This window comes from Sapajus apella, unplaced genomic scaffold (genome assembly GCF_009761245.1).
Source record: "Sapajus apella isolate SASKATOON/1434 unplaced genomic scaffold, GSC_monkey_1.0 scaffold68, whole genome shotgun sequence".
In the NCBI taxonomy this organism is placed as follows: domain Eukaryota; kingdom Metazoa; phylum Chordata; class Mammalia; order Primates; family Cebidae; genus Sapajus; species Sapajus apella.
Window position 1 is genome coordinate 3338836 of NW_022437008.1, and position 27320 is coordinate 3366155.

At 53.3% G+C, this 27320-nt stretch overlaps 1 protein-coding gene across 3 annotated transcripts in view; it reads right to left on the minus strand.

Annotated features, from left to right (window-relative positions):
- RYR1 (ryanodine receptor 1) overlaps nt 1–27320 on the minus strand; it is a 153053-nt gene that overhangs the window by 68910 nt on the left and 56823 nt on the right. For all 3 annotated transcript variants that reach the window (XM_032248849.1, XM_032248848.1, XM_032248847.1), the window contains exons 35-65: nt 24957–25223; nt 24111–24311; nt 23663–23774; nt 21618–21761; nt 19620–19893; nt 17899–18013; nt 17680–17812; nt 17260–17354; nt 15999–16134; nt 15621–15807; nt 15426–15534; nt 14661–14781; nt 14401–14570; nt 12642–12862; nt 12433–12523; nt 10756–10896; nt 10204–10367; nt 10040–10118; nt 9700–9789; nt 9003–9143; nt 8560–8634; nt 8390–8465; nt 7969–8092; nt 7269–7384; nt 5144–5211; nt 4930–5051; nt 4110–4159; nt 3591–3651; nt 3242–3480; nt 1736–1817; nt 664–794 (exon numbers count right to left, since the gene is read on the minus strand). In XM_032248849.1, the coding sequence (XP_032104740.1) occupies nt 664–794; nt 1736–1817; nt 3242–3480; nt 3591–3651; nt 4110–4159; nt 4930–5051; nt 5144–5211; nt 7269–7384; nt 7969–8092; nt 8390–8465; nt 8560–8634; nt 9003–9143; nt 9700–9789; nt 10040–10118; nt 10204–10367; nt 10756–10896; nt 12433–12523; nt 12642–12862; nt 14401–14570; nt 14661–14781; nt 15426–15534; nt 15621–15807; nt 15999–16134; nt 17260–17354; nt 17680–17812; nt 17899–18013; nt 19620–19893; nt 21618–21761; nt 23663–23774; nt 24111–24311; nt 24957–25223 (4135 nt within the window). The remainder of the gene's footprint in view (nt 1–663; nt 795–1735; nt 1818–3241; nt 3481–3590; nt 3652–4109; nt 4160–4929; nt 5052–5143; nt 5212–7268; nt 7385–7968; nt 8093–8389; nt 8466–8559; nt 8635–9002; nt 9144–9699; nt 9790–10039; nt 10119–10203; nt 10368–10755; nt 10897–12432; nt 12524–12641; nt 12863–14400; nt 14571–14660; nt 14782–15425; nt 15535–15620; nt 15808–15998; nt 16135–17259; nt 17355–17679; nt 17813–17898; nt 18014–19619; nt 19894–21617; nt 21762–23662; nt 23775–24110; nt 24312–24956; nt 25224–27320) is intronic.

Below are 27320 nucleotides of genomic sequence, written 5' to 3' on the forward strand. Positions count from 1 at the left end.
GTGCCATTCTGGGAGCTCAGCTGACCAAGGAGACAAGCTTCCTGCCCTACAGCGTATGTTGCCCCAAGGTTCACGCCTCATTCTAGCCGCTGGACCCAGAACTCAGGGGATTTTTGTCTGTTCACTGCTGAACCTCAGGTGCCTAGGACAGCACCTCATACATAGTAAGTGCTCAATACATATTTGCTGAATAAATGAATGAACCTATGCCTTCCCTCAATCCTCTCACACTCAAATACCCCTCACCCTATGTCTCCAAGCTTGATGATGCCCTCAGATGCCACCATTGCTAAAATAAATCCCATAGCTCCAAATTCCATGGATGGGGTTTTGCTATGTTGCCCAGGTTGGTCTTGAACTCCTGGACTCAAGCAATCTTCCCAGCTCAGCCTCCCAGAGTGCTGGGATTACAGGCGTGACCCACTGCGCCCAGCCACCAAGTGCTACTTTTCTTAACCTTTATCAATAGATTCTCTTTTATAAAATCAAATTGATCTGATTCTCCTCATGTAACTCCCTTGAAATGCCACCAAACCATAAACTCTGGGATTCCTGAATGTGTGGCACTCCCAACCCAGGGAAGCCGCACCCACTCACGGCCCAGCCCAGACACACTACCCCCAAATCAGGCTCTCCCTACTGCTCCAGCCCCACACAGCTTACTGGCCCGCTCCCGAGGGGACTTGGTCGTGTACACGGAGCAGGCGTTGTACTCATTCAGCTGCGGCTCCAGGAATGCCACCGGCATGGCTGCTGCTAGACGGGCCAGGCACTCCCCGAGGGCGGGCCGAAGCCTGGAAGAGGGGGCTGTGTTTAGCTGCCATGTGTCCCCCTCTTTGGGGTCCTGGGTCCCAGCCACATCTCCACAGAAACAGCTCCTCCCAGAACCCTTTGAAGCAGAGCTGCCAACACCCCTGTGCGTCACTTGTTTTGTTTTTTAAATACAGTCTCGCCCTGTCACTCAGGCTGGAGTGCAGTGGGCTGATCTTGGCTACTGCAACCTCAAATTCCTGGGCTCAACCGATCCTCCCACCTCAGCCTCCCAAGTAGCTGGGATTACAGGCACATGCCACACCATGCCTAGCTAGTTTTAAAAAAGTTATTTTTGCAGAGACCACATCTCAAACTCCTGAGGTCAAGCGATCCTCCCAACTCAGCCTCGGGAGTAGCCGCCAGCGCCACCACACCACACGCAGCTCATTAAAAAAGATTTTTTTTTTTTTTTTTTTTTGGTAGAGATGGAGTCTCACTATGTTGCTCAGGCTAGTCTCAAACTCCTGAGCCCAAGTGCTACTCCCGCCTCAGCCTCCCAAAGTGCTCACAGGTGTGGGCCACCACACACCGCGGGTGTCACTTGTTGAAATCTGAATAACTTCAGTGCTGGTGGATACAGCCTCCGCCCAGAAGAGGTCACGTGGCCACTGACAGGGGCCCTCCCCAGGGCCCCCCAGTGTTGCGTGGCTCCTGTGTGCCGCCCCCGTGTCTGCGCGTCCCCTTCTTCCCCAGTGAGGCCCGCAAGCACCGGCTTCCCGGCCCCAGACCCGGCGGCTCTACCTCTGTGGCTGGCCTGTCCTTGAGCGCCCTCATGCGGCCCCCTTGGGGAACTGCGGCTGCCGCCAAGTGCGGGAAGATTGTGAATATCCACCCTGCTTCTCAGCCACCCCATCTTTTTCCCCTACTCCCTCCCTTCCCCTCCAGCCCCACCCAGCCCCAAACGATGGCTCTCTCTCCTTACTTTTCCACATAAGTGTTCTTGGTGGTTCCCAGGGAGTAGATACTGCATAGCGTTCGGTAGCAAGAGACCTGGACGTCATCCACTGAGGGAGATGGGGGGCGAGGCTGTGGGGTGCGCCCACAAAACGACCCCTCCCCACCCCACCTCCTTTGTCTCCAAACAGGCCCGTGCAGTGGGTAAGAGCAAGCAGCTGTACAGCCAGACTGCCATTTACAGTCTTATGACTTGAGCAAGTTACCAACTCTCAGCCTCAGTTTCTCTACCTGTGAGATGGGGATAATTACAGTACCTTCCTCACGGGGTGGTTGTGAGGACCCAGTGAGTTACTACTTGGAAAGCCACTAGAATGGGGAACACAGTAGGCACTCAATAAAGGCTAGATGTTGTTTCTTCCTTGGAGGGGAGTGGCCCTCTATAATGAAAGTGAGGGGCACTTCCTCTAGAAAAATGTAAATAGACCTGCAATGTTGCTTCAATTTTAGGCTATCCTTTTCATTTTATTTAATATATACACATTTTTGGGCTGGGTGTTGCTGCTTATGCCTGTAATCCCAGCACTGTGGGAAGCTGAGGTGAGCGGATCACCTGAGGTCAGGAGTTCGAGACCAGCCTAGCTATCATGGTGAAACACCATCTCTACTAAAAATACAAAAATTAGTTGAGTGTGGTAGCGGATACCTGTAATCCCAACTACTCAGGCATCTGAGGCAGGAGAATCGCTTAACACGGGAGGTGGAGGTTGCAGTGAGCCAAGATCGAATCACTGCATTCCAGCCTGGGTGACAGAGTGAGACTGTCTTTAAAAAAAATTTTTTTTAAATATATACTTAGAGATGGGGTCTCGCTATGTTGCCCAGGCTGGTCTCAAATTCCTGGTCTCAAGTGATTTGCCTGCCTAGGCCTCCCAAAGTGCTGGGATTCCAGCTGTGAGTTACCACACCCGGCCAAGTGCTACTTTTCTTAATCTTTATCGATAGATTCTCTTTTTTAAAATCAAGTACCCTATTTTATTATTTATCTATGATAGAGACAGAATCTTGCTCTGTTGCCCAGGCTGGAGTGCAGTGGTATGATCACAGCTCACTGTACCCTCCAACTCTTGGACTCAAGCAATCCTCCCTCATCGGCCTCCCCAGTAGCTGGGATTACAGGCATGTGCCTCCATGCCTGCGTAATCTTAATTTTTTTTTTTTTTTTTAAGTAGAGATGGGGTCTTGCTATGTTGCCTAGGCTGGTCTCGAACTCGGGAGCTCAAGCAGTCCCCCTGCCTCAGCCTCCCAAAGTGCTGGGGTTATGGCCGTGAGTTGCTGCGCCAGTCCAGTTAGGGTCTTCTCTTAGAGCTGCTGAGCTCATGTCCTCCTTAACTCATTTGCCACCTGCCTGCATGCTTTGCCTACAGCAAAAAATCCACACACTCAAACACCCAGCGACTCTCACAGGCACCGGGATGGATGGTGTTGGCCACACTGACTCCCCACAACCTGCCCTTGGGTCAGGCGCCCTTACGGATGACATCATCTCCGAACTGGTGCTGGGCGATGTGCTGGAAGAGGGTGGTGAGGACGGGCAGCAGCGCCACGGTGGTGTAGGTGAGGTTCTGGCCCACGCCCTTCACCTGGGTGCGCGCCTGTGACACCTTGCCCAGCCGCAGGTTCTCCACCATCTTCTCGATGTCCTCCGAGGCACTCTCGAAGAAGGAGCGGAGACCAGCCTTCACGATCTCAGGACCTGACTTCATCACCGTCCTAGGGGGGCGGCGGGGACACCACTCTGGAATCGGAGAGTCTGGGAGCCCAGGGGTTGGGGTGGGGCCCAATGAGGGTGAGAGTGGGTGCTGCCGCCCAGTGCCCTCTACCTGGCATCCAGGGAGCGGGCTAGGATGTGAAGACAGTTGACCACAGCTGGGGCGTCTGTCCCTGGGGGAGGAAGATGGGCCGGGGGAAGCCGTGAGTAAGAGGACAGAGGACAGTGCCTCCCTCTACATCCAACCCCCACCCCTTTCTTCCTGAGCTGCCCGCTGGCTGCATTGGAGTGCCACTGCACCCCCACCCCTGCCTGGACTCCTCCAGCACCTCCCAACTCCCCTCCTCCCTGTCCCCGACCACTCTCCTGCCCTTCCTCCAGCCCAGCCCTGACCCTACTGGGCTGTCCTTGTCTGGAGATGGGTCTATCTCTCCCACTGGCCTGGGAGCTCCAGGAGGGCAGGCCCAGGGCGTCTCAGTCACTGCCCTGCCCCCGGCATACCCTGTCCAAGTCTCTGGGTCCAGGGGAAGGACACAGCAAAGGTTATTCAAGTTAAGGCAGAACTGGGAGCTATTTCTTCAGCGCGGCGAAGACAGATTAGGGAGAGGACCCGGGGAGAGGAGCGACTTACCAAAGAGAGAGACTCGGTGGCGGACAAGAGCAGCAAGTTTGCAGAAGAGGCTGAAGAGAGAGAAAGGGACAAAAGGCAGGAGAAACAGGGAGTGAGGAGGCCAAGGAGAAAAGGGCAGCACGACCCAATTAGAGGAGGCAGGGACAGAGAAGACAGAGAGGAACTGGGAGGAGGCAGAACGACGGAGACAGGAGGGATGGCGAGAGGCAGACAGAAGGGCAAGCTGGAAAGTCGCGGGCAGTAACTGGGATGCTGGGGAGGTGTGGGACAGGTCGGACTTTCTTATTATTGTTTGTTTTTTGAGACAGGGTCTTGCTCTGTTACCCAGGCTGGAGTGCAGTGGCGTGATCCCAGCTCACTGCAGCCTCCAGCTCCTAGGTTCAAGTGATCCTCCCACCTCAGCCTCCCAAGTAGCTGGGACTACAGGCACGCCCCACCACGCCCAGCCCATTTTCGTATTTTTTGTAGAAATGGGGTCTCGATATGCTGCCCATGCTGGTCTCAAACTCCTGGCTTCAAGTGCTCTTCCCACACTAGCTTCCCAAAGTGTTGAAATTACAGGGGTGAACCACAACGCCTGGCCTTGAGTCTGTCTTCCTGACAGGGTGATCAATTTGTCCTAAGTCGCCTGAGAGTCCCACATCCTGGGAAACTCTTCACTCCCAGGCACACTAAGGTGGTTGGTCACCCTAGTCCTTCAATCGCCTCTGCAGGAGACGGTCAGCACCCAGCACCCAGCACCCAGGACAGAGCCTCTACAGGCGAAGGATTACAATCCAGTGAGGTCAGGGGGCTGGGTCTGGTGTCACAGGCGGCCCACCTGGTGATCATTTCCTTCTCCTTGTTTGAGGCGTGGCCACCACTGCCCAGCACTTTGGCCGGAGTGGACAGGAAGTAGAGGCAGTGATTGGTGAAGTACTGGTTGATCAAAGGCAACAGGATCTGGGGTGGTGCAGAGGAGATGAAGGGTCCGGTGAGGGGTGGAGAGCCCACGCAGTGCCCAGCTCCCTCCAGCTTCTGAGCCCCCCTCTCACCTTGGCAAAGAATTTAATCTCCTGTTCATGTGGGGACTTTTCCACTCGCCCACTGCTGACCACAGCCTCTGTAGGGAGGGCAAACAGGGTTCACGGTGGGTTCAAGGCTGAGGAACCCAGGGTGTTCTGAGGGGCAGGACACTGGGAGCAGAGTGGGAAAATGGGGGATAAATTATTGGCATAAAGTCATCTGTGTTGGCTTTGAGATATGAGATAAACATTTCCCCTACCTTTCATCTGATTCCCCCAACTCCTCCCCCTTTTTTATTTTGAGATGGAGTTTCACTCTTGTCGCCCAGGCTGAAGTGCAATGGCACCATCTCAGCTCACTGCATCCTCTGCCTCCTGAGTTCAAACAATTCTCCTGCCTCAGCCTCCCAAGTAGCTGGGATTACAGGTGTGCACAACCACACCCAGCTAAATTTTGTATTTTTAGTACATAGTTTCACCATGTTGTCCAGGCTGATCTCAAACTGCTGACTTCAGGTGATCCATCCACCTTGTCCTCCCAAAGTGCTTTCCCACAACTCCTTGATCAAACCCTTCCTGAAGCTGACAACTCCTTGATCAAATCCTTCCTGAAGCTGACAATTCCTTGATCAAACCCTTCCTGAAGCTGACAACTCATTGATCAAACCCTTCCTGAAACTGTAAATGGAGAGAACAAACTGGAATGGGTTAAGGTCATGGAACATGCCCTTCCTCACCCATCACAAGTGCTTTTCATTCTGAACTAAAATACCTGGCACTGAGTTAATCTGCACTAAATGAATGAATGAACCAAGTGAAACAAGAAGTCAATGTAAACAAATTGGAGTTAACTTTAAAATGGAAATCAAACAATAATAACGGTGATAGTAGTAACTGATATTATTAAAATACTAATATTGACTCCAATTATTAAACACTTGCTATGTCCTTGGCATGGAGAGACATGTCATCCTTGCACAGTCTCCTTACAACTTGGATGTCTGTGCAGTTGGTTCCCAGCCCCCATTTTTCAGATGAAGAAAAGGAGGTGAAGTAACTAACCCCAGGTCACCCGGTAAGTGACAGAACCATGGCTAGTATGGTGAACATATGCCCATGTCACAGGTGAGGAAACTGAGGTCTAGAGAGGGAAGGGAATTGTGAAGAAAGTGTGCAGCACTGAAGCTCAGCAGGCAGGCTTTGAGGTGAGACGTAGCAGCGAATCCTGCTCTGCCACTCATCTGGAGGGAATTTGGGGGTTGCTGGGGGTAACTTTTAAGGGGAATGCTGGGGCTCTCTAGGGGAAACTGGAGGAGATTGTAGGGCCTAGCTGTGATTCTTAGTGGCCTCTAAGAGGCATTGGGGGCATCCCAACAGCCTCAGCCTTCAAAGTAGATCCCGAAATCTGCCCAGTTCTCATCCCTTTCGGCTCTTGTCCCCACCCCAGTCAAGCCAGAGGGCCCCTGTGAACACCAGAATTATGGATCACGTCCCTCCTCAGCTCAGCCACCTCCCCGCAAATCCACTCACTCCAGGTAAAGGTCAAAGTCCTCATCACAGCTTGCAAAGCCCTGCATGAATCTGCCCCAGTCACCTCTGTGACCCCGTTCATCTCACTGTCCCCCTCGAGACTCTGCTTCAGCCACAGAGCATCCTGACACTCATGTCGCGGACCTCTCAGGGCCTTTGCACTTGCTGTTCCTTTGCCTGCAAGAAACAGATGTCCCCCAGAGGTCCACACAGCTTCTCCCTCACCTCCTTCATGGCTTGCCTCGATGTCACATTCCCATCAAAGTCCTCCCCAAACACCCCATTTAAAATTACAATTGGCTCCACACTCCCAATTCCCCTATCTGGCTCTGCTCTTTTCTTCTTCCCATAACGCTAATCACCTTCGAACACTAAGGGATTTAGTAATCTATGATACGAATTGCCTGAATCCAACACAAGAGTAGTTGCAGGAGGGCAGGGGTCACTGTCATCTTCACTGCTGTACCCCAGCTTCTAGAACAGTATCTGGCACACAGTAGAGGCTCAATAAACATCAGATAAGGGGAGGACGGATGAGTGCATGAAGGGGTGTCCTAGGTGAGTCTGGTCTGCAGAACTGGTGTCTGCACGTGGGGCGGGAATAAGGGGGGGACATTCTCCATACCCAGGTGTGCAATGAACTCCTGAGAAATGTCCATCCAGCGCAACAGCTGCTGCAGGAAGCCAAAGGCAAACCGTTTTTCAATGGAAGACGAGTCCAGTTCCATGTCCTTAAGGCCTCTGCATGGGGATGTGGAGAGACTAATCAGCCCAGATGCAGGCCCTACCGTTTCCCACCCTTCTCAGGTCCGCCTCTGCTCCTGCTGGCCCTGTCTCTACCAGCTTTGGCTTCACCCCAGGTTGGGACTCCACTCTCAGCTCCCTATGCCCCACCCCGCTTAGCTTCCTCCCCTCTCTGGTCCCGCCTCTGCTCCCCAGGCCCCGCCCCTCTCAGCCTCCTCCTCTTTGGCCCCACCTCTGTTCCCCGGGCCCCACCCTTTTCAGCTTCTCTTCTCTTTGGTCCCGCCTCCACTCACCGGTACCCGCCTCCGTTAGTCTTCTCCATCCTCTGGCCCTGCCTCTGCTCCCCGGACCCTGCCCTTCTCGGCCTCCGCCCCTCTCTGGCCCCGCCTCTATTCCATAAGCCCCGCCCCTCTCGGGCTCCTCCCCATCTGGCCCCGCCTCTGCGTCCAGGCTCCACTCCCTTAGCTCCGCCCCTCTGTTTCCATTTAGGCTCCCCCGGCCCAGCCCCTCTCGGCTCCATCCCTATCTGGCCTAGCCGGGTTCAGCCCGCTGCTCTTCCGCTGGGGTCCCAACCCTCGTGCCTTGTCACCGCGTAGCCGTTCATCTGCAGGAATTTCAGCAGCTCCTGGGCCTTCTCTCGATCTCGGGCCTTCTCCTTGGCCGTGAGCGTGTCATAGGGGACCAGCAGGGGGTGGGTCCCACCGCCTGGGGAGGCAAAGACCAGAAATCAGGGCTCTGGGGAAGGCCGAGGCTACTCTCACTGAAGTGGTTCCTGCAGTGCCTGGCATGCGTATAATTATCGTAATAAAGATGAAGACACAAATAAGGGAAACATTGCTTGTTGGTGCTCCCCTCATTCTCCCCACGACCCCTCGGTGGTAAACGCTGTTATTATTCCCATCTACAGATGGAGAAACCGAGTTTCAGGGGACATGAAGGCAATCAGCAAAGCCACACGGTGAAGCCACGGGGGTCACGTGGAGGTGGCATGGGCACCCTCACCTTTGGCTTCCAGCTCCTGCTTCTTCTTCCGTCCCCACGTGTTGTGGTAATTTTCCGCCAGTTGTTCTGCCATGGCCTGGGAGTGGATGCAGAGTCAAGGGCTAGATTCAGAGGATGCCAGCCCCTACCAAAGACACCCCATGTCCCCTTAAAAGGGTCAGGCCTCTCACCTGCAGCTCCCGAGACAGGGTAACTCCACTAAGGTCGGGGGGCTGGGGGTTGTAGCCTTCTCGAGGATCGTAGGTCTGAGAGGATGAGAGGAAGATGGGAGGTGGGCTGATGGGCTAGCAGGAAGCCCAACACAGCTCCTCCCCAGGCCCCACTAGCCTGTTCTACCCCCTCCACCCTCCCCTGGCTCAAGACCCCGTGTCCTCTCAAGGTCTGTCTCTAAACCACCCCATTCTTCTCGCCTCTGCCCTTTGCAATTCTCTAGACCCCTGCCCTCTTCTTTCCCAGTTCTCAGGTTTCTGCACCCCTCTCTGGCCCCACCTGCTTCCCTTGGCTCCTCTCCTCTCCAACCCGTCTGTCTGGCCGTGCCCTCCCCTGGCCATGCCCCTTGTTCTAGACCCTCCCCACCTTGTGCCCCTGCCCTCCCCCCAGGCCCGGGCTTCACCTGGGCACTTTGTGATATCTTCCGCGTTTTTTTCTTTTCCGTCTTCTCCTCCTCACCCTCCCTGGCCTTCTCTATTGTCCATTCCCAGGCAATCATGGCCTTCAGGGACTCCTTGATGGGCCAGCGGTAAATCTCTTTGTCCTGGGGTGGACAGGAGGGTGGCAAGCTGGTGGAATGGGGCAAGAGGGTGGTGGAGGAAGGACCCTAAAGGAGAAAACCCTGGCCACGTGGCTAGGCAGTGGTCCAGCCTGGATTTGAACTCAAGTCTCTTACCTGTTCTGTAACAGAGTCTCCCAAACCCTCCGGTTTAGGAGGCTCTGTATGGCCTTATCCCATTAGATACATGCGTATCTGTTTATCCCATTAGATACATGAGTCTCCTTAGCCCATTAGATACAGGAGTCTCCTTATCCAATTAGATACATGTGTATCCTTATCCAATTAGATACATGTGTATCTCCTTATCTCCTTAGATACAGGAGTCCCCGAGAAGTCTTATTACAGCCAAGGAATCAAACCCACTCCTGGACTCTCCCTACTCTACCACGTTTCAGAGAACGCAAAGTCCATGAATGGGGAGACCCAACCTGCAGATTCACCTAGATGCAAACCTGTGAAGCTGCCTCATTCCTCCCCGAACTCTCAGATTTGGGAGTTTCATTTTGACCCCCAATGCTGGGCCCCAAGGCTTGGTCACCTTCTCTGAAAAGGTCTTGTAGGGCCTCAGCATGGGGTGGGTCTTCAGCTCCTCGTCTATGTTCTCTCCATAGGACCAGTTGTTCTGGATCTAGAGATGGAGAGGAGGCAGGCTGAGGTGGAGGCAGGGGGAGGGGGAGGCAGCAGCCTGGGGACAGAGGGGGACCCTGGGGGAACCGAGCACAGAGTATCCTGGGGGATCCCAGAATGAGCTAAGGGTCCTAGGGAAGGTGTGGTGGGGTCTCAGGGAGGTCTGGGGCCTCAAGGAAGAATGGGGCTCGGAGGGTGGAGGGAAGCCGGAGTCTTGAGCGTTTCTGGGATAGGAGGACCTTGAGGCCTACCTTGTCGAAGGCCCACTTCTCATGTGTATACTCCGCAAACTTGTTAATGAAGGAGTCCAGCTTCTCCGGGATGATCACACTGTTGGGGGCATAGGGCAGCAGATGTTGGGGCTGGGGTTCCCTCCACCCCTGAAATCTTCCTGTCTCCCAGCCCCAGGCCTCACTTGAGGGTCTCCACAGGCCGGGGATCGAAGTTGCCTTCAGCATCCACTGTGGCCTTTTTCTCCGCCTTAGATGAGTATGAGGCGTCCACGTAGTCAGGAGGCAGAGCCCCGGCAATGGCGCACAGGCAAGGCATGGCCATGCGGTACAGCTCCGGGTCGTATTTCTGGGAAAGCCAGGTGGACTAGTGGTAGGAGGTCCTTACAAGCCTTACTGAGCCCCAGGACCTCAAATTCACACATTGCAATCATCAACCCTCCTCCCTGAGTCCCCGAACCTGAATTATGGTCCCTCTCTTTGAAACCCAAATCTCAGACCCAACTGTATGCTCAAATCACCCCCATTTTGCTCCTCTCCAAGCTCCCAAACTAGAGGCCACCCTCTCTTCCATGACCTCTGCACTGAACCCTCAAGCCATAGGTTCTCCTGGATCCAAATATGCAGAACCCTCTCCACCTTGAACCCCCCAAAACTGGGGGATTTCACTCTGGATCCCCAATTTTGAGCCCCAAACCCTCCACATAGACCCATTTGGGGCTCCCTGCTGCCCAGACCTTATGGGCCAGAGAGTCAAAGATGCCCCAGAAGAGTTTCCGCGTGAGGTGCAGCTCTTCCTCCGAGGTGACCCCGAAGCTGGCCCAGCCTGTGGGTAGGCAGTAATACTTCCAACAACGCTCATAGTGGTTGGTGAGGAGCTGGGTGGGAGCAAGAGGGAGACACACGAATGGGGGGGGCACCAGCGGATGCCAGGCAAACGAAGGCCCAGAGAGACACAGGCATGCCAGTGCTTTTAAATTCTGAAGGAGGTGTGGGTTATGCAAATTATATGCTAATAGCAGAAGTGGTATGTTTATTGAGGAGTGGTCCTAGACAGCTTACTATGCAAATTTAGGCATTCTTAGAGTCTGATGGGCATTAAACTACAGCTGGTTGTGTCTGGTGTTGCTTTACACAAATAAGCGTGCCAATATTAATCCATGGGTGCGCAGTGAGCAAATGGGCATATGGATGCAGCGATCTGTGCTTATGCAAATTAACATGCCAAATAGAAACACAGGCTGCACCCCATGCAAATATATGGTAATTGGGAAGAGGGCCTCCACTATCCAAAATGCAAAAGTTTTTTTTTTTGTTTTTTTTTTTTTTTGAGATGGAGTTTCACTCTTTTTACCCAGGCTGGAGTGCAATGGCGCAATCTCGGCTCACCGCAACCTCCGCCTCCTGGGTTCGGGCAATTCTCCTGCCTCAACCTCCTGAGTAGCTGGGATTACAGGCACGCGCCACCATGCCCAGCTAATGTTTTTGTATTTTTAGTAGAGACGGGGTTTCACCGTGTTGACCAGGATGGTCTCGATCTCTTGACCTCGTGATCCACCCGCCTCGGCCTCCCAAAGTGCTGGGATTACAGGCGTGAGCCCCCGGGCCCGGCTTTTTTTTTTTTTTTTTTTTGAGGTGGAGTCTCACTCTGTTGACCAGGCTGGAGTACAGTTGCATGATCTTGGCTCACTGCAACCTCCGCCTCTGGGTTCAAGCATTTCTCTGCCTCAGCCTCCCAAGTAGCCGGGATTACAGGTGTGAGCCACCACGCCCAGCTAATTTTTGTATTTTTAGTAGAGATGGGGTTTCACCATGTTGGTCAGGCTGGTCTCGAACTCCTGACCTCAAGTGATCCTCCCACCTTAGCCTCCCAAAGTGCTGGGATTACAGGCGTGAGCTACCATGCCTGGCTAAAATGCAAATTTGAAATAGGAGCTGATTTCAATGTATTATGCAAAATATCAAGATATCTGAGTTGGGGTATCTCTTTATGCAAATTAGCATGCAAATTTAAAAATAAGAGTGTGCAAATATTCAGAATAGCTGTGGTAATGTTTATTCAAATAAATGCACTCATTTGAATCGTGGAAGTCTGGTGGTCTAGGCATGCAAATAAACACACTAATTAGGGAAAGTGGTGTGCTCCATGCAAATATATGCTAATTGAAGTGGGGGGATGGCTCACTGTTAGGCAAATTAAATGCTAATTAGGGAATGCTAGCGGCATCAATGAAGCAAAGTGAATGTCCTAGGAATCGTAGTATGCAAATAAGGATGCTAAGAGGTTTCTGTGGGGACGCCACCCTAAGTAGCGCAGGTTAATTGGGCTGGGCAGTGCCGACACAAATGAGCACTCCAGAGCAAACCAGTGGGTGGGGCCTGGAAACGAGCCGCTAAACAGCGCTTGCCCTCACCTTTAGTGGCATCTTGGCGAACTCATTGAGGATGGGCACGTCGAACACCAGGCGCCGCAGCAGGTGCTGCAGCATGGATGGGCGGATGTACCTGCGGGACCGTGCGCAGGATGGTGGAACCTTCCCTCCAGGCCTGCTCTGCGCCCCACCCCCTCCCCGCCCTGGGGCCCAGCCCAGCCCACCCCACCCCACCCCACCCCACTCTTCACCTGCAGAGCGCCATGAGGCAGTCCTCGATGATGTCGCGCTGCACCTTGGTGAGCGAGCGACCCCGGGACAGGCGGTACACCGTGTGCAGCATGGAGTCCACCATGATGGCGCGGTGTTCCGTGCCCGCAAAGAGCGGCGCGCACTTGGTGATGAGCGGCAGCACGGCCAGGCACAGGTAACGGTTCAGCGCCAGCGCCATCTCGGTGGTGCTGAAAGTGGCCTAGGGCGCAGAGTGAGGACATCAGGCCCGCTGCACACCCCTGCGGCTGCTCTGACACCTGCCCTGAACGACTCGGGCCAAAGGATCCAGGTTCTGATCACTCCCCCAAAACCTGCTCCTCCCAATCTCTACCACCCTCCTCCCACCCTATGCTCACGCCCCTACGCCCACAGCCCTCACCCCATTACTTATTACTTTGGACTATGCAAAATTTCAAACACACACGAGTTCAGGCACTGGTGGATGAGATTAATGAATCCCATTACAGAGTTGGCTCTTCTGTAAATATCGATGGTCTGCAAGCTTATTTCCTCTCTAACCCTCACCTTTCTTCCTGTAATGTGTTCTTTTTATTTTGTTAGAGACAGGGGTCTCTGTCTCCCAGACTGGAGTGCAGGGGTGCAATCATAGCTCACTGCAATCATAGCTCACTCGAACGCCTGGGCTCAAGTGATCCTCCTGCCTCAGCCTCCCTAGTAGCTAGAACTACAGGCAGGCACCACCATGCCTGGCTAATTTTTTTTTTTTTTTTTTCTAAGACAGGGTCTTGCTCTGCCGCCCAGACTGGAATGCAGCAGTGCAGTCACGGTTCACTGCAGCCTCAATGTCCATGCCTCAAGTGATTCTCCCATGTTAGCCTCTTCAGTGTGCACCACCACGCTGGGCTAATATTTACAATTTTTTGTAGAGACAGGGTCTCTCCATGTTGCCCAGGCTGGTCTCGAACTCCTGGCCTCAAGTGATCCTCCCACCTTGGCCTCCCCAAGCGATTACAGGGGTGAGCCACCATGCCTAGCCCTAGGTTCTCTTAAACCCTCTTTAGGAAGGCTTCTGTCCTCGGCTGACACTGCTCACCCCGGTTTCCAGTGACCCTGACTTTGCTAAATCGGTGGCCACTTCTCCGTACTCCTGGTCCTTGCTCTGTCACCTTCTGTTATTGCTGTTGCTGTACCGAGTCTACATGTCTGCAGTGCTACACCAACACTGCGAACATTTCTCTCTCTTTTTTTTTTTTTTTTTTTTTTTTTTGAGATGGAGTCTCACTCTGTCACCCAGGCTGGAGTGCAGTGGCACCATCTTGGCTCACTGCAACCTCTGCCTCCCAGGTTGGAGCGATTCTCCTGCCTCAGCCTCCCGAGTAGCTGAGATTACAGGTGCATGCTGCCACACCCGGCTAATTTTTGTATTTTTAGTACAGACAGGGTTTCACCATGTTAGATAGGCTGGCCTTGAACTCCTGACCTTGTGATCTGCCTGCCTCGGCCTCCCAAAGTGATGGGATTACAGGCATGAGCCACCGAGCCCGGCCTTGAACGATGATTTCTTATAACTGGAGGTCATGGAGATTCCTACTCATCCTCCATCGGAATTCAGAGTGTCTCTTGGTTTTTGTTTTCTATCTTGTTGATGGTGTTGGGGATTATGATATGTCCACAATCCCAAGAAAAACAAAAGCAGCTGCTTCTGCTCTACCGTGACCCATTTTCTGTCCCTCTGTGGAGGCGGGGAGGGTGGCCAGGCTGGGCGGGGCTGCTCACCGTGTCCAGCGAGGCAGCCGCCCTCATGTCGGGCAGGAACCCCACGTCCAGCACATGCAGTAAGAAGTCCTGGTTCTCGATGCCATACACACGGTCCAGGAAGAGCACCATGGACGCCTTGTGGTCCGGCACAAAAGATGCCGACATCTTTGGCTGCACCAGAGCCCCGTCTGCAGGGAGGGCGGGTTCAGGGATGCCCTTCAGACCCAGCTTCTCCCTCCCCACTATCACTCCTTTGCCAAGTCCCATCCCCTCCGCACCTTTGCCCAGGGTAGGGATCTGCAGTGGGAGGCTGATGATGCCCACGAGGTCCTCCAAGGGCACGAGGGAGCGGAGGATGGCGCGGATCCGCAGGGCTTCACCCTTGCCAGCTTGGATCAGCTGGGGAATGGGGGGAGGGCGAGGGGCACTCATCAGGTGCCGGTGTCCCACTCAGTGGCTGCTCCACTCCCTCCCTTACGACACAAGAGGGTAGAGCAGGCCTCTTTCTAGGGGGCTGTCTAGAGTTTCCAGCCCTCATTCCTCTGCCTGTGCAGCCCTGAACTCTCTCCTTGGACCCCTCAATCCCCATCCTGACCCCTTTGCTTGTGCCCCCCGACTCCAGGCCTGACCTCTCTCCCTGTACCCCTACATCCCCATCCTGACTCCTCTCCCTGCGACCCCTCATCCTGGCCCCGACCCCTCTCCCTGTGACCCCTCATCCTGGCCCTGACCCCTCTCCCTGTGACCCCATCCCCATCCTGACCCCTCTCTGTGTGCCCCGCCATCCTGGCCCCGACCCCTCTCCCTGTGCTCTCCATCCCAGCCCTGGCCATTCTGGGTGTCACTGTCTGTCTCCCCCACTGGACTGGGAGCTCTGTGAGACCAGGGCCTGGGGCGTCTTGGTCACTGTTGTGTCCCCAGCATTGCTATTCCAGGACCACCCACATATGGGAGCTCACTCAAGGCCACCAAGTGCCTGCTTGAGGCGTTCAAGGCTGCTGTGCCTGCCTCCTTCCCCATCCCGCCCCGCCTTGGGGTCTCACATGCATCTCTGGTGCACAGCGTCCCAGCAGGTCGATCAAAGCGGCATAGAAGGACATGATGGCGTGTCCCAGGTGCACCCGGTTTTCTTCAGGCGGCTCCTCACCAAAGCTGCAGGGAAGGTGGGTGGGTGGGGGAGGCAGCCAGGGGCCGGGGAGGGCGGGTTGCCGTATTGAGGAGGGGGCCAGGAGACTCACTGCTCGCGCCGCCGGTCCCTGCGGATGCCTGGGCCATCCCTTGCGGGGTCCTCGGAGATGCGGATGGCCTCTTCAATGGCGGCCAGCAGCCCTGAGCCACCCTCACCCCGCAGGGCGGGTCCGAAGCACTCGGGCTTCCGGATGAGCAGCCGCACCACCACGTTGGCGTTTTCCTCCACGCTCTCACCTGGACTCCCGTGTGGGGACAGGTGGACTCATGAGCCACCATCAGAGACCTCTCCACGCTGGCCCAGGACCCAACACCTCCAGGGGTAACACAGCCCCAGACCCGCTGGAAGGGATCCCTGCCTGGACCCCACCTGTGGGGTGACCTGTGGCCCCACACTTCCCGCCCTGCCGCTGCCACCCCCTCCTCACCATTGACGAAGACAGCGAAGCGCAGAAAGTCCAGGTAGCGCTCTCCACCGCAGGGGTTCCAGCCAATGTCTGGGTACCCTTTGGCCACAAGCATGGGGCAGCTTTGGAGGCCACAGCCTGCCAGGTAGGACACAACCTGGGGGCAGGAGAGGGTCAGTTAAAGACCAGACCCAAGCTACTGGCCTCCCGGGCTCAGCCCTCTGCTCTGCCCTGTGGGTCCTTGGTCTGGTTCAGCTCTGATCCCTTGGCCAGTTAGCCCTGGTCCTGTCAGAGGCATGTGAACTAGAACGACTCCATCTTGAACAGGGTTTGGGTAAAATGAGGCTGGGACCTACTGAGCTGTGTTCCCAGACAGTCAAGGCATTCTAAGTCACAGAGTGAGATGGGAGGTTGGCACAAGATACAGGTCATAAAGACCCTGCTGATGAGACAGGTTACAGTAAAGACTACTCTGTCTGGCCGGACAGGGATTTTGGACTGACATATTACTACTGTTTTGCACAGGTCCTGCCACATGTACGTGAACACCACATATTTGTTGAATGATAACGTAACAGCAGCTTGCTGCTATGCCCCTTTACAAATGCTTTCCTGGATTAGCTCATTTAATCCTCAGAATGACTCCATGACGTCATTTCTATGACTACATTCGTTGTACAGATGAGGCAACAGGGGTCCGGAGACTCTACGTCACTTATTCAAGGCCACACAGCCAGGGAGTGAGGGGAGCAGAAGCAAAGTTGCTGCATTCTGGAGCCCAGGCGCTTCACTACTGTACACTTGGCCAAGAAATGTGCCAAGGCCACATACCGAGGAAGCCCAGAGTGTGGATCTGCCCCCAGCCCGGAAGCATGGAGTGCAGACCTGCCCCCACCAGGGAAGCCTAGAGTGCGGATCTGCCCCCAGCCCGGAAGCATGGAGTCCAGACCTGCCCCCGGCCAGGGAAGCTAGAGTGCAGACCTGCCCCTGGCCAGGAAGCTAGAGTGCGGATCTGCCCCCAGCCTGGAAGCATGGAGTCCAGACCTGCCCCCACCAGGGAAGCCTAGAGTGTGGACCTGCCCCCAGCCAGGAAGCATGGAGTGTGGACCTGCCCCCAGCCAGGAAGCTTCCCATGAATGAGCAACTGGATCTCCTTCTGGTTGGGCACTCGATAATCCAGAATTGCCCCCAAGAATGAGTTCAGAATCAGCAGGTGTCCCAAGCAGCCACGTGGGGCCCAATCTCCTCCCCCAGGCCCAGGGCCCAGCCCTGCCCTCCACACCTTTTCCAGGTCCTGCTCCTGCAATGCCAAGGCCAGCTCATTGTTGTCAATGACGGAGGCAGCGGCCACGTCCAGGGGTGTGGAGCCCTGCATGCCTGTGGGGTGAGAGGTGGTAAGAAAGTCTCACTCCTCCTTGTCTCACCTCTTCTTGGAAGCCCTCCCTGACCACTTGTTTTCCAACCTGGATCAGATGCCTCCTCTGGTCTGTATTTCCCTCATCCAAGCCCTGACCACTCTGGGCTGTCACTACTGGGGTCACTATTCTGTCCGCAGCATTACTCATTACAGGGCCAGAGCCATGGTTGAGAGGGACAGTTTGTTGAATGAATGAGCGGGTGAGCTGGTGGGGAGTGGGGCAGGCCTGGACGGGGTGCCAGGAGTGGGTTCTGGGGGACAGCCCTTGAGCACAGGGGTTCTCACCCAGGCCGATGCCGCTGTTCTCCAGCAGGTAGCTCAGGTGGTCAAACATGGAGCGCTGGTTCTGCCGGCTGATGCGACAGAAATAGCAGAGGAAGCGGCAGCAGCTTGTCACCATCTTGGGGAAGCGGATCTCCTGGGACAGGCAGGGTGGGCCAGTGGTCAGGGCCTGCCCTCTGTGGACCCCTCCCCTGAGCTCCCCAGTGCCCACTGGGCCCTCACCTTGGACTCGCCGCCCCCGAGGACGTTGACCATGACCTCCATGACCGTCTCATGCATGCCCAGTGCCCTCATCAGGTTCGGGTGTTGGTAGAAGACTTTGTTGTTCATGATGTTCCTGTAGACAAGCAGAGTGCGCAGGGTCACCAGGGGCCGTGGGGCCAAGTCTGGGGGGTGCCACAGCCACCTCTGTGATGGCAGTTGGCATTCTTGGCCCTCTCACTCTGTGCCTGGTACCACTCCCTTTACAGATCTGAACTCACTCAGTTCCTTTAGCTGGCTGGGCTCAGTGGCTCAAACGTGTAATCCCAGCACTTTGGGAGGCCAAGGCCGGAGGATCACTTGAGGTCAGGAGTTCGAGATCAGCCTGGCCAACATGGTGAAACCCCATTTCTAGTAAAAATACAAAAGTTAGCCGGGCATGGTGGCGCACGCCCATAATCCCAGCTACATGGGAGGCTGAGGTGGGAGAATCGCTTGAACCTGGTAGGTGGAGGTTGCAGTGAGCAGTGATTGTGCCACTGCACTCCAGGCTGGGCAACAGAGCAAGACTCCATCTCAAACAAACAAACAAACCAAAAACAATAGTTCCTATAGCCACTGTGGTAGGAATGGTCCCTGTTTCACTGATAGGGAGACTGAGGCATGCACCCAAGGCAGGCTCCTCTAGGGCGTAGATCTTTGCCATGTTGCCTTTCATCAAATGTCATCCCAGCATGGTGGCTCACACTTTGTAATTACAGCCCTTTGGAATGCTGAGGTGGGAGGATCACTTGAGCCCAGGAGTTTAAGAGCAGCCTGGGCAACATAGCAAGACCCTCCCTATACAAAATATTTACAAATAGGCTGGGCATGGTGGTGTGTGTCTGCAGTCCCAGCTACTCAGGAGGCTGAGGCAGGAGGATCACTTGAGCCCAGGAAGTTGAGGCTGTAGTGAGCTATGATGGGGCCACTGCACGCCAGCCTGGGCAACAGAGTGAGACCCTGTCTCAAAAACACCTAGAAGGGCCTGGGCATGCAGTAGGTGCTTAATAAATGTTTACTGCGTGAATGAGACACATTTGACACTGAGTGCTCAGTGCTACTACCACGATGATGATTATTCGCACGAGCTCACTGAAGCCACAGCACAACCCTTTGGAGCAGGGTTGGATCTGCCCCGTTTTACAGATGAAGAAACTGAAGCTCAAAAAGGAACCTTGGCCAGGTGTGGTGGCTCACGCCTCTAATCCCAGCACTTTGGGTGGCCAAGGGGGGTGTATCACCTGAGGTGAGCCATTTGAGACCAGCCTGACCATCATGGTGAAACCCTGTCCCTACTAAATAGAAAAAATTCACCAAGCATGGTGGTGTGTGCCTGGAATCCCAGCTACTCAGGAGGCTGAGATAGGAGAATCACTTGAACTTGGGAAGTGGAGGTTGCAGGGAGCTGAGATCACGCCATTGCACTCCAGCCTGGGCGGCAGAGGGAGACTCTGTCTCACACATACACACACACAAAGGGTAAACGTCATGCTGAGAGTCACACAGTAAGTGGAGCTGCTACCGCTGAGGGTGGAGAGGTAAGGCAAGGAGACATTACCCAGGGAGGTGGGCTAGCAGCCAGGAGATGGAGTAGGTCAACCAGAGGATGGCCGGAAGTTGGGGAACGGAATGTTATTGTATCCTGAGGGCCTCCATTACCCAAGGGGGTAAGCAGAGAAGGGGTCAGGGCAGCTTCTCACCCGATGCTCTGGATCATGAGGTTCTCCTCCTGGGGGCCCATCTGCACGATGAGCAGTGAGCGGATCTGGCCCAGGCACTCGAGCAGGCTCATGGTGTCTTCCACAGAGGACGGCGAGATGGTGTACGCCCGCGGCAGGGCACGCAGCAGCTCACCCAGCCCGTCGTACTGCCGGTGCAGGAGGCTGAACATGGCCCGCACCAGCTCGGGGCTCTGCACAAAGTCCTCCTGGGCCCAGCGCACCACCATGTGGGACACCAGCTCCTGCAGGGACCCTGGGAAGGAGATAGCGCAAGGCTTGGAGTGCTGTGCAGGGCCGGTCAGCACACGGGGCCTTGGGCCAGAACCATGTGGACGGGGCCCTGTTCCAGAAGTTTTCCCAGTTACTAACCACTCCCATCCCCCACCTGCCAGGAGCAGGCAGATTCTAGCAGATTTTTTTCTTTGTTTTTGAGACAGTGTCTTGCTCTGCTGCCCAGGCTGGGGTGCAGCGGTGCAATCACAGCTCACTGCAGCGTCGAACTCCTGGGCTCAAGTGATCCTCCTACTCTGGCCTCCCAAAGGGCTAGGATTATAGGTGTGAGCCACTGTGCCCAGCCTGACAAATTTTTTTCTATTCCCCCCAGAATCTCTTTGTTCTGTTCGCCCTACTACCCAGACCACAAGGGCATCCCAAAAATTTCAAGGGGAATAATTAATTGTACAACTGCAAGATACCAGAGCCGACCAGAAGCACTTCACCATGCACCTTTGAAAGCACATGTCGCCATCCTGTTTGTTCTATAAAAATCTGTGGATTTGGCTGGGTGTGGTGGCTCAGGCCTGTAATCCCAGCACTTTGGGAGGCCACGGCAGGTGGATCACCTGAGGTCAGGAGTTTGAGACAAGCACAGCCAACATGGTGAAACCTTGTCTCTACTAAAAATACAAAAATTAGCCAGGCATGGTGGTGGTGTGTGCCTGTGGTCCCAGCTACTTGAGAGGCTGAGGCAGGAGAATCATTTGAACCCAGGAGGCAGAGGTTGCAATGAGCCGAGACTGCACCACTGCACTCTAGCCAGGGCAACACAGCAAGACACTGTCTCAAAAAAAAAAAAAAAAAAATTAAAAATCTAAACTTTCCAAACAGGGGCTTTGACTCTCCCCCCTCAGTTGTATTTCCCAGCCCTGGTAAGAGTGCCTGGCTGAGCTGGCCCCATAAAAGTTTCCTAAATGTTGTGGGATAAAACCTGCAGCAACGTCAGGAGCTCTGTCCTTGTTAGATACGGCTAATGAGCAGTTTGCAAAATAACACATTGGCCCAACATTCATCACAACTGCTTGTCTAGTCCCTCAGCATGGCAATTGTCTCAACAAGAGAGAAAAGAGAAGCTGCAAGGCCACAGAAGCCACAGTGGTTCAGGGGTGCCGCCATCCCTGGGTTAGAGGTTTGCCACTAAACTGGCAGGCTGTGTCACATCCTGGTCCCAACACACATGTTCTGCAGCCCCTATCTTTGGGCCTAACCTCCAGCATGCCTTTTTTTTTTTTTTTTTTTTTTTTTTTTTTTTTTTTTGTCAGTTTTGCTCTGTCACCCAGGCTGGAGTGCAGTGGGCACAGTCTGGGCTCACTGCAACCCTCACCTCCTGGGTTCAAGCCATTCTCATACCTCAGCCTCCAAGTAGCTGGGAGTACAGGTGTGCACTGCCATGCCCAGCTAATGTTCGTATTTTTAGTGGAGAAGGGGTTTCACCATGTTGGCCAGGTTGGTCTTGAACTCCTGACCTCAAGTGATCCACCCACCTTCGCCTCCCAAAGTGCTGGGATTGCAGGTGTGAGCCACCCCACTGCACCTGCTTCCAGTTTGCCTCCTTTCTCATGAGCCCGCCGCTCTTCCCTCTCCCTTCTGCCTCTCTATCCCTCCCTTGCATCTGTCCTTATGCCCTCTTTGGGACACAGAGGCTCCCCAGACACAGGGGAGCACCACCCCTGCCCTTTCCCTGGTGACCCCAGTCCTCACGGGGTTTGCTCTCCTCAGCTGGCTGTTCCTCCTCAGTTTTCTCCTTCTTCTTCACCAGCCGCACTTTCTCTAACAGACTCATGAGGCGGCTGCCCAGGGTGACCTCTTCCTCTGGTTCCTCCTCCTCTCCCTCCAGCTGAATTCCTGGAAGTGGTCAAGCAGGGGGGAAATGTCATTCATCAGTTTGCTTATTCACCTACTCACACACTCACTTCTTCATTTGTGCATATTTGCATTCATGGAGTTTTTAATTTCATTTCCTTTTTTTTTTTGAGACAGTGTCTTGCTCTTTTGCCCAGGCTTGAGGGCAGTGGCGTGATCTCAGCTCACTGCAACCTCTGCCTCCTAGGCTTAAGCCATCCTCCTACCTCAGCCTTCTGAGTAGCTGGGACTACAGGTGTGTGCCACCATGCCCTGTTAATTTTGTACTTTTTTTTTTTTTTTTTGTAGAGATGGGGGTCTTGCCATGTTGCCGAGGCTGGTTTCGAACTCCTGAGCTCAAGCCATCGGCCCACCGCAGCCTCCCAAAGTGCTGGGATTACAGGCATGAGCCACCATCCCTGGCCTCGTTTACTTCTTTATATGCTCATGTCTTTGTTGATTTATTCCTTCTATGAAACATTTGTCTTTTAAATCAACCTTGCAAATATGTCCAAAGAACTAAAGGAAACCATGTCTGAAGAATTAAAAGAAGTATGAGAGTAGTGACTCACCCAGTAGTGAATACTAATAAAAAGGTGGAATAAAATATAGAAATTCTAGAGTTGAAAAATAAAGTAACTGAAATAAAAAATTACTAGAGGGGATTCAACAGCATATTTGAGCTGGTAGAAGAAATAGTCAGTGAACTTGAAGGTAGGACATAGAGATTAGCCTGAAGAACAGAAAAGCAAAAGAACAAAGAAAAATGGGCTAGTGTGGTGGCCCACACTTGTAATCCCAGCACTTTGGGAGGCCCAGGCATACAAATTGCTTCAGTCCAGGAGTTCAAGACCAGCCTGGGCAACATGGCAAAACCCTGACTCTACAGAAAATTTTAAAAATTATTCATGCCTGTAATCCAAGCACTTTGGAGGCCAAGGCAGGCGGATCACCTGAGGTTGGGAGTTCAAGGCCAGCCTGACCAACATGGTGAAACATTGCCTTAAAAAAAAAAAAAATTACCCAGGCATGGTAGCACACATCTGTTGTCCCAGCTTCTCAGGAGGCTAAGATAGGAGGATGGCTTGAACCCAGGAGGCAGAAGATGAAGTGAGCTGAGATTGTGCCCCTGCACTCCAGCCTTGGTGACAAGTAAAACTGTCTCCAAAAAAAAAAAAAAAAAAAAAAAAAAAAAAGAAAATGAAAGCAAATCTCACAGACCTGTGGGATGCCATCAAGTGTACCAATATGTGCATAATGAGAGTCCCAGAGGAAGACGTAAGGGGCAGAAAAATATTTGAATAAATAATTGTCAAAAATGTTCCAACTTTGATAAAAAAAATAATTATATATTCAAGAAACTCAACAAACTTCCAGTAGGATAAATTCAAAGAGCTCTACACCTAGGCATATCGTACTAAACTGTTGAAAGGCAAAGGCAAAGAGAAAATCTTAAAAGTCAGCCAGGGAAAAATAATTCATCGTGTATAAGGGAATTGCAATAAGACTATCAGCTGACCTGTCATCATCAGAAACTATGGAGGTCATTCATCTGTCCTTCCACCCAGCCAGCCAGGTCTCCACCCAATTCTCAACCATCCATCCGTCCTTCTCTTCATCCATCCATCTTTCCAGACAGCCATTTTTCACCCGCTTTTTCTATTCATCAGTTGACATACCCATTCATTTATCTGCTTATATCCATCCACCCAAATACTCATAAAAACATATCCTTCCACGTATCATCTAACTGTTCACTAATATATTCATTCATTCATTCATTCAACCAATAGTTACATAGCACCAACACTGTGGAGGGTTAAGGTCAGGAAATCTTAGGGAAACTTCTGGAGGGGTCTTGAGAAAGTTAGCATGGGGGGGACTCTCTGATCCCCGCTCCTTACCACAGTGTGCCAGCAGGTCTTGATGAAAATCAAGCAAATCCTGTCGAATCTCTTCAGGGAGAGGACAGTCTTCCTCATCTGTACCATCTTTGAAATGCAGGAGCATATTGATCTAGGGGAAGGTCAAAAGTTAGAATGAGGAGGGTCTGAGTTCCCAAAGCAGGAACTCTGAGATCAGAGACAGAAGATGCAATCATAAGTCTGCGTCTAAGGTCATGAGTGGACTGTGAGTTAATGAAGACTGGGAGACTAGGGCCAGAGGTCTAATAGGAGTCAGGGTCAGTGTGGGGTGACTCAGAGGTCAGGTTGGTTCAGAAGGTAGGAGATAAATGTATAATTAGGGGTCAAGCATGGGTTTAGAGGTTGAGGGTCCTCAATGATAAGAGTCGGGAGATGTTGAGGTTGGCGTTTAGGCAGTAAGAGTGACCAGCGTCAGAGGTCAGGTGACCTGCTCCTGGGGCGGGGAGCGGAACTCGCGGGTGCGTCTTGCAGTCTCTGCTGCGGTCATGCTGAAGGCTTTCATGAGGAGGCCGTAGCGGTCCCGCTGGTTGTCCTGAAGCTTGTCCACATAGCGCTCTGCAAACGCTGCCAGGGACTCCACACGGTGCTGCAGCTCTTGGTCACAGAAATACTCCAGCAGGTGGCACATCTGCAGAAGGACAGCCACGCGGGAAGAAAGGTGGAGGTGAGACCATCGGGACTTCTTGAACCTTCTCTTGCTTCCTCTCCCCTCTCCATGGCCCTGCCCTCCATGGTCCAGCCACCATCATTTGCTGCCCAGAACCTTAAGCCTGCCTTCATTGGGTGCAGAGGTTCACGCCTGTAATCCCAACACTTTGGGGAGCCAAGGTGGGTGGATCACCTGAGGTCAGGAGTTCGAAACCAGCCTGGCCAATGTGGCGAAACCCCATCTCTACTAAAAATACAAAAATTAGCCAGGCATGGTGGCTCATGCCTGTGATCCCAGCTACTCAGGAAGCTAAGGCAGGAGAATTGCTTGAACCCAGAAGGTGGAGGTTGCAGTGAGCGAAGATCACGCCACTGTACTCCAGCCTGGGTGACAGAGCAAAATTCTGTCTCAAGGAAAAAAAAAAAAAAAAAAGCAAAAGCCTGCCTTCTCCAGGGTCTCATCTCCATGGAAAACAGAGATCTTTCCAGGGCAGCATCGCTCCCCGCCGCATGCATTTCCACAGCTCCCCACTGCCTGAGGGAGAGGTCCAGGCTCGCACCCCACCTACCCTCTGTCTCCCAGCCCAGATGGATGGAGGCTGAAAAGCAGGGAGCAGCAGCCCACCTGTAACTTCACAGACTCCGGCAGCTTCATCTGGAGCAGTCCCTCCTCCAAGCCTTCTTCTTTTTCTCCTTCTGCTGCCTCCTCTTCCTCTTTTTCCTCATCTTCCTTCTCTTGTGCCGCTTCCTCCTCATCCTCCTCCTTCTCCTCCTCATCCTCCTCTTCCTCCTCCTCCTCCTCCTCCTCCTCCTCTTCTTCCTCAGTGAAGACTTCAGGTTCAATCATCTTCAAGATCTGTTTCACATCCTCATCGCCAAAGATGCCCATCACCTACGGGACAAAGTCTGGATTCTTCACTGCGGCCTGCAAGGCCTCCATCCTCAGGCCCTGGCCTCACTCCCCAGACATGCTCCTCCTGCACATGCCAGTCATTCCTGCACTGGCTGATCCGATTCCTCCCACAGCAGGAATAGCATCCCCCGCCTTGCCGTCCACCCTCCTTAAGATCCACGCAGGTCCATACCCTGTGTCCCATCCACATAGCCCAGACCACAGAGCCAAATATGAGTGGCCTCTCCCATCACAGGTGAGTGTCCTTTCTCCCAAGCCTAAGCATATGCTGTGTCCTCTGGCCCAGGAAACACCCTACATCTGCATAGCTCCCAGCATACACCAGCTCCCGGTCAACACGATAAAGATGCTAACACATGGCCAGGCGCGGTGGCTCACGCCTGTAATCCCAGCACTTTGGGAGGCCGAGGCGGGTGGATCACAAGGTCAAGAGATCAGGATCATCTTGGTCAACAGGTGAAACCCCGCCTCTACTAAAAAAACACACACACACAAATTAGCTGGGCATGGTGGCACGTGCCTATAATCCCAGCTACTCAGGAGGCTGAGGCAGGAGAATTGCCTGAACCCAGGAGGCGGAGGTTGCAGTGAGCCGAGATCACGCCATTGCACTCCAGCCTGGGTAACAAGAGTGAAACTCTGTCTCAAAAAAAAAAAAAAAAAAGAAAAGAAAAGAAAAAAAAAGATGCTAACACATGAGGCAGGTCGCAGTGGCTCACACCTGTAATCCCAGCACTTTGGGAGGCAATGGTGGGTGGATCACTTCAGGCCAGGAGTTCGAGACCAGCCTGGCCAACATGATGAAACCCCGTCTCTATAAAAATACAAAAAAAAAAAAAAATTTAGCTGAGTGTGGTGGCGCATGCCTGTAGTCCCAGGTGCTTAGGAGGCTGAGGCAGGAGAATCACTTGAACCATGGAGGCAGAGGTTGAAGTGAGCTGAGATGATGCCACGCACTCCAGCCTGGGCAACAGAGGGAGATTCCATCCCAAAAAAAAAAAAAAAATTTTAAGAAGATGCTAACACAAGGAAGTAAAGACGGAGTAGATGAAAGGGAGGAAGAGTGAGGGGGAGAGAGATGGATGAATGGAGGGAGGACTGGATGGCTGGCTGGATGAGTCGAGAGTTGGAATGGTAGAGGTCTGAAGGAAAGATGAATGAATAAGCGGATGATGATGGAAAGATGAAGGAAAGGGTGGAGGAAGGGATGATGGGCGGATGGATGAGAGAAGGATAAATGATGTGTAGGTAGGTGGGTAGGTGATGGATGGGGTAATAGGTGCACGAGCAAGTAAATGAATATGTGGCTACATAGATAAATTAGTGAATAGCCATGAGGGCAGGGGAGAGGGCTGGCCACATGGCTGGATAGGTTTGTATGAAAAGTTGGGTCCAGGTATGGTGGTTCTCACCTGTAATCCCAGTATTTTGGGAGGCTGAGGCAGGATGACCACCTGAGCCCAGGAATTGGAGACTGCAGTGAGCTGCCATTATGCCACCACATACCAGCCGGGGCATGACCCTGCTCTCGCAAAATAAAATTAAAAATAGTAAATAAAAACAAAATTAGGTTGAGCAGAATGTCTCATGCCTGTAATCCCAACACTGGGAGGCCAAGGTGAGAGAATTGCTTGAGCTCAGGAGTTCAAGACCAGCTTGGGAAACATAGTGAGACTCCACCTCTACAAAAAATTTAAAAATTAGCTGGGCATGGTGGTACACACCTGTAGTCCCACCTATTCAGGAGGCTGAGGTAAAAGGATTGTTTAAGCTCAGGAGGTTGAGGCTACAGTGAGCCATTATGGTGCCATTGCACTCCAGCCTGGGTGACAGAGCGAGACCCTGTCTCAAAAACAAACAAACAAAACAAAATGATGGATATGTAAGTGAATAGTTAGATGGATGTAAAAATAAAAGGGTACATGATTCAAGGGATGGATAGAAGAATAGGGAATGGGTATATGGACAGCTGTGGATGGCTAGGTGGCCTTGTGGGTAGGTGGATGGGTGTACATACATATGAATGGAGAGATGGGTAGCTGGATGGATGAAAGGTAGGTGGGAAATGGAGGACAG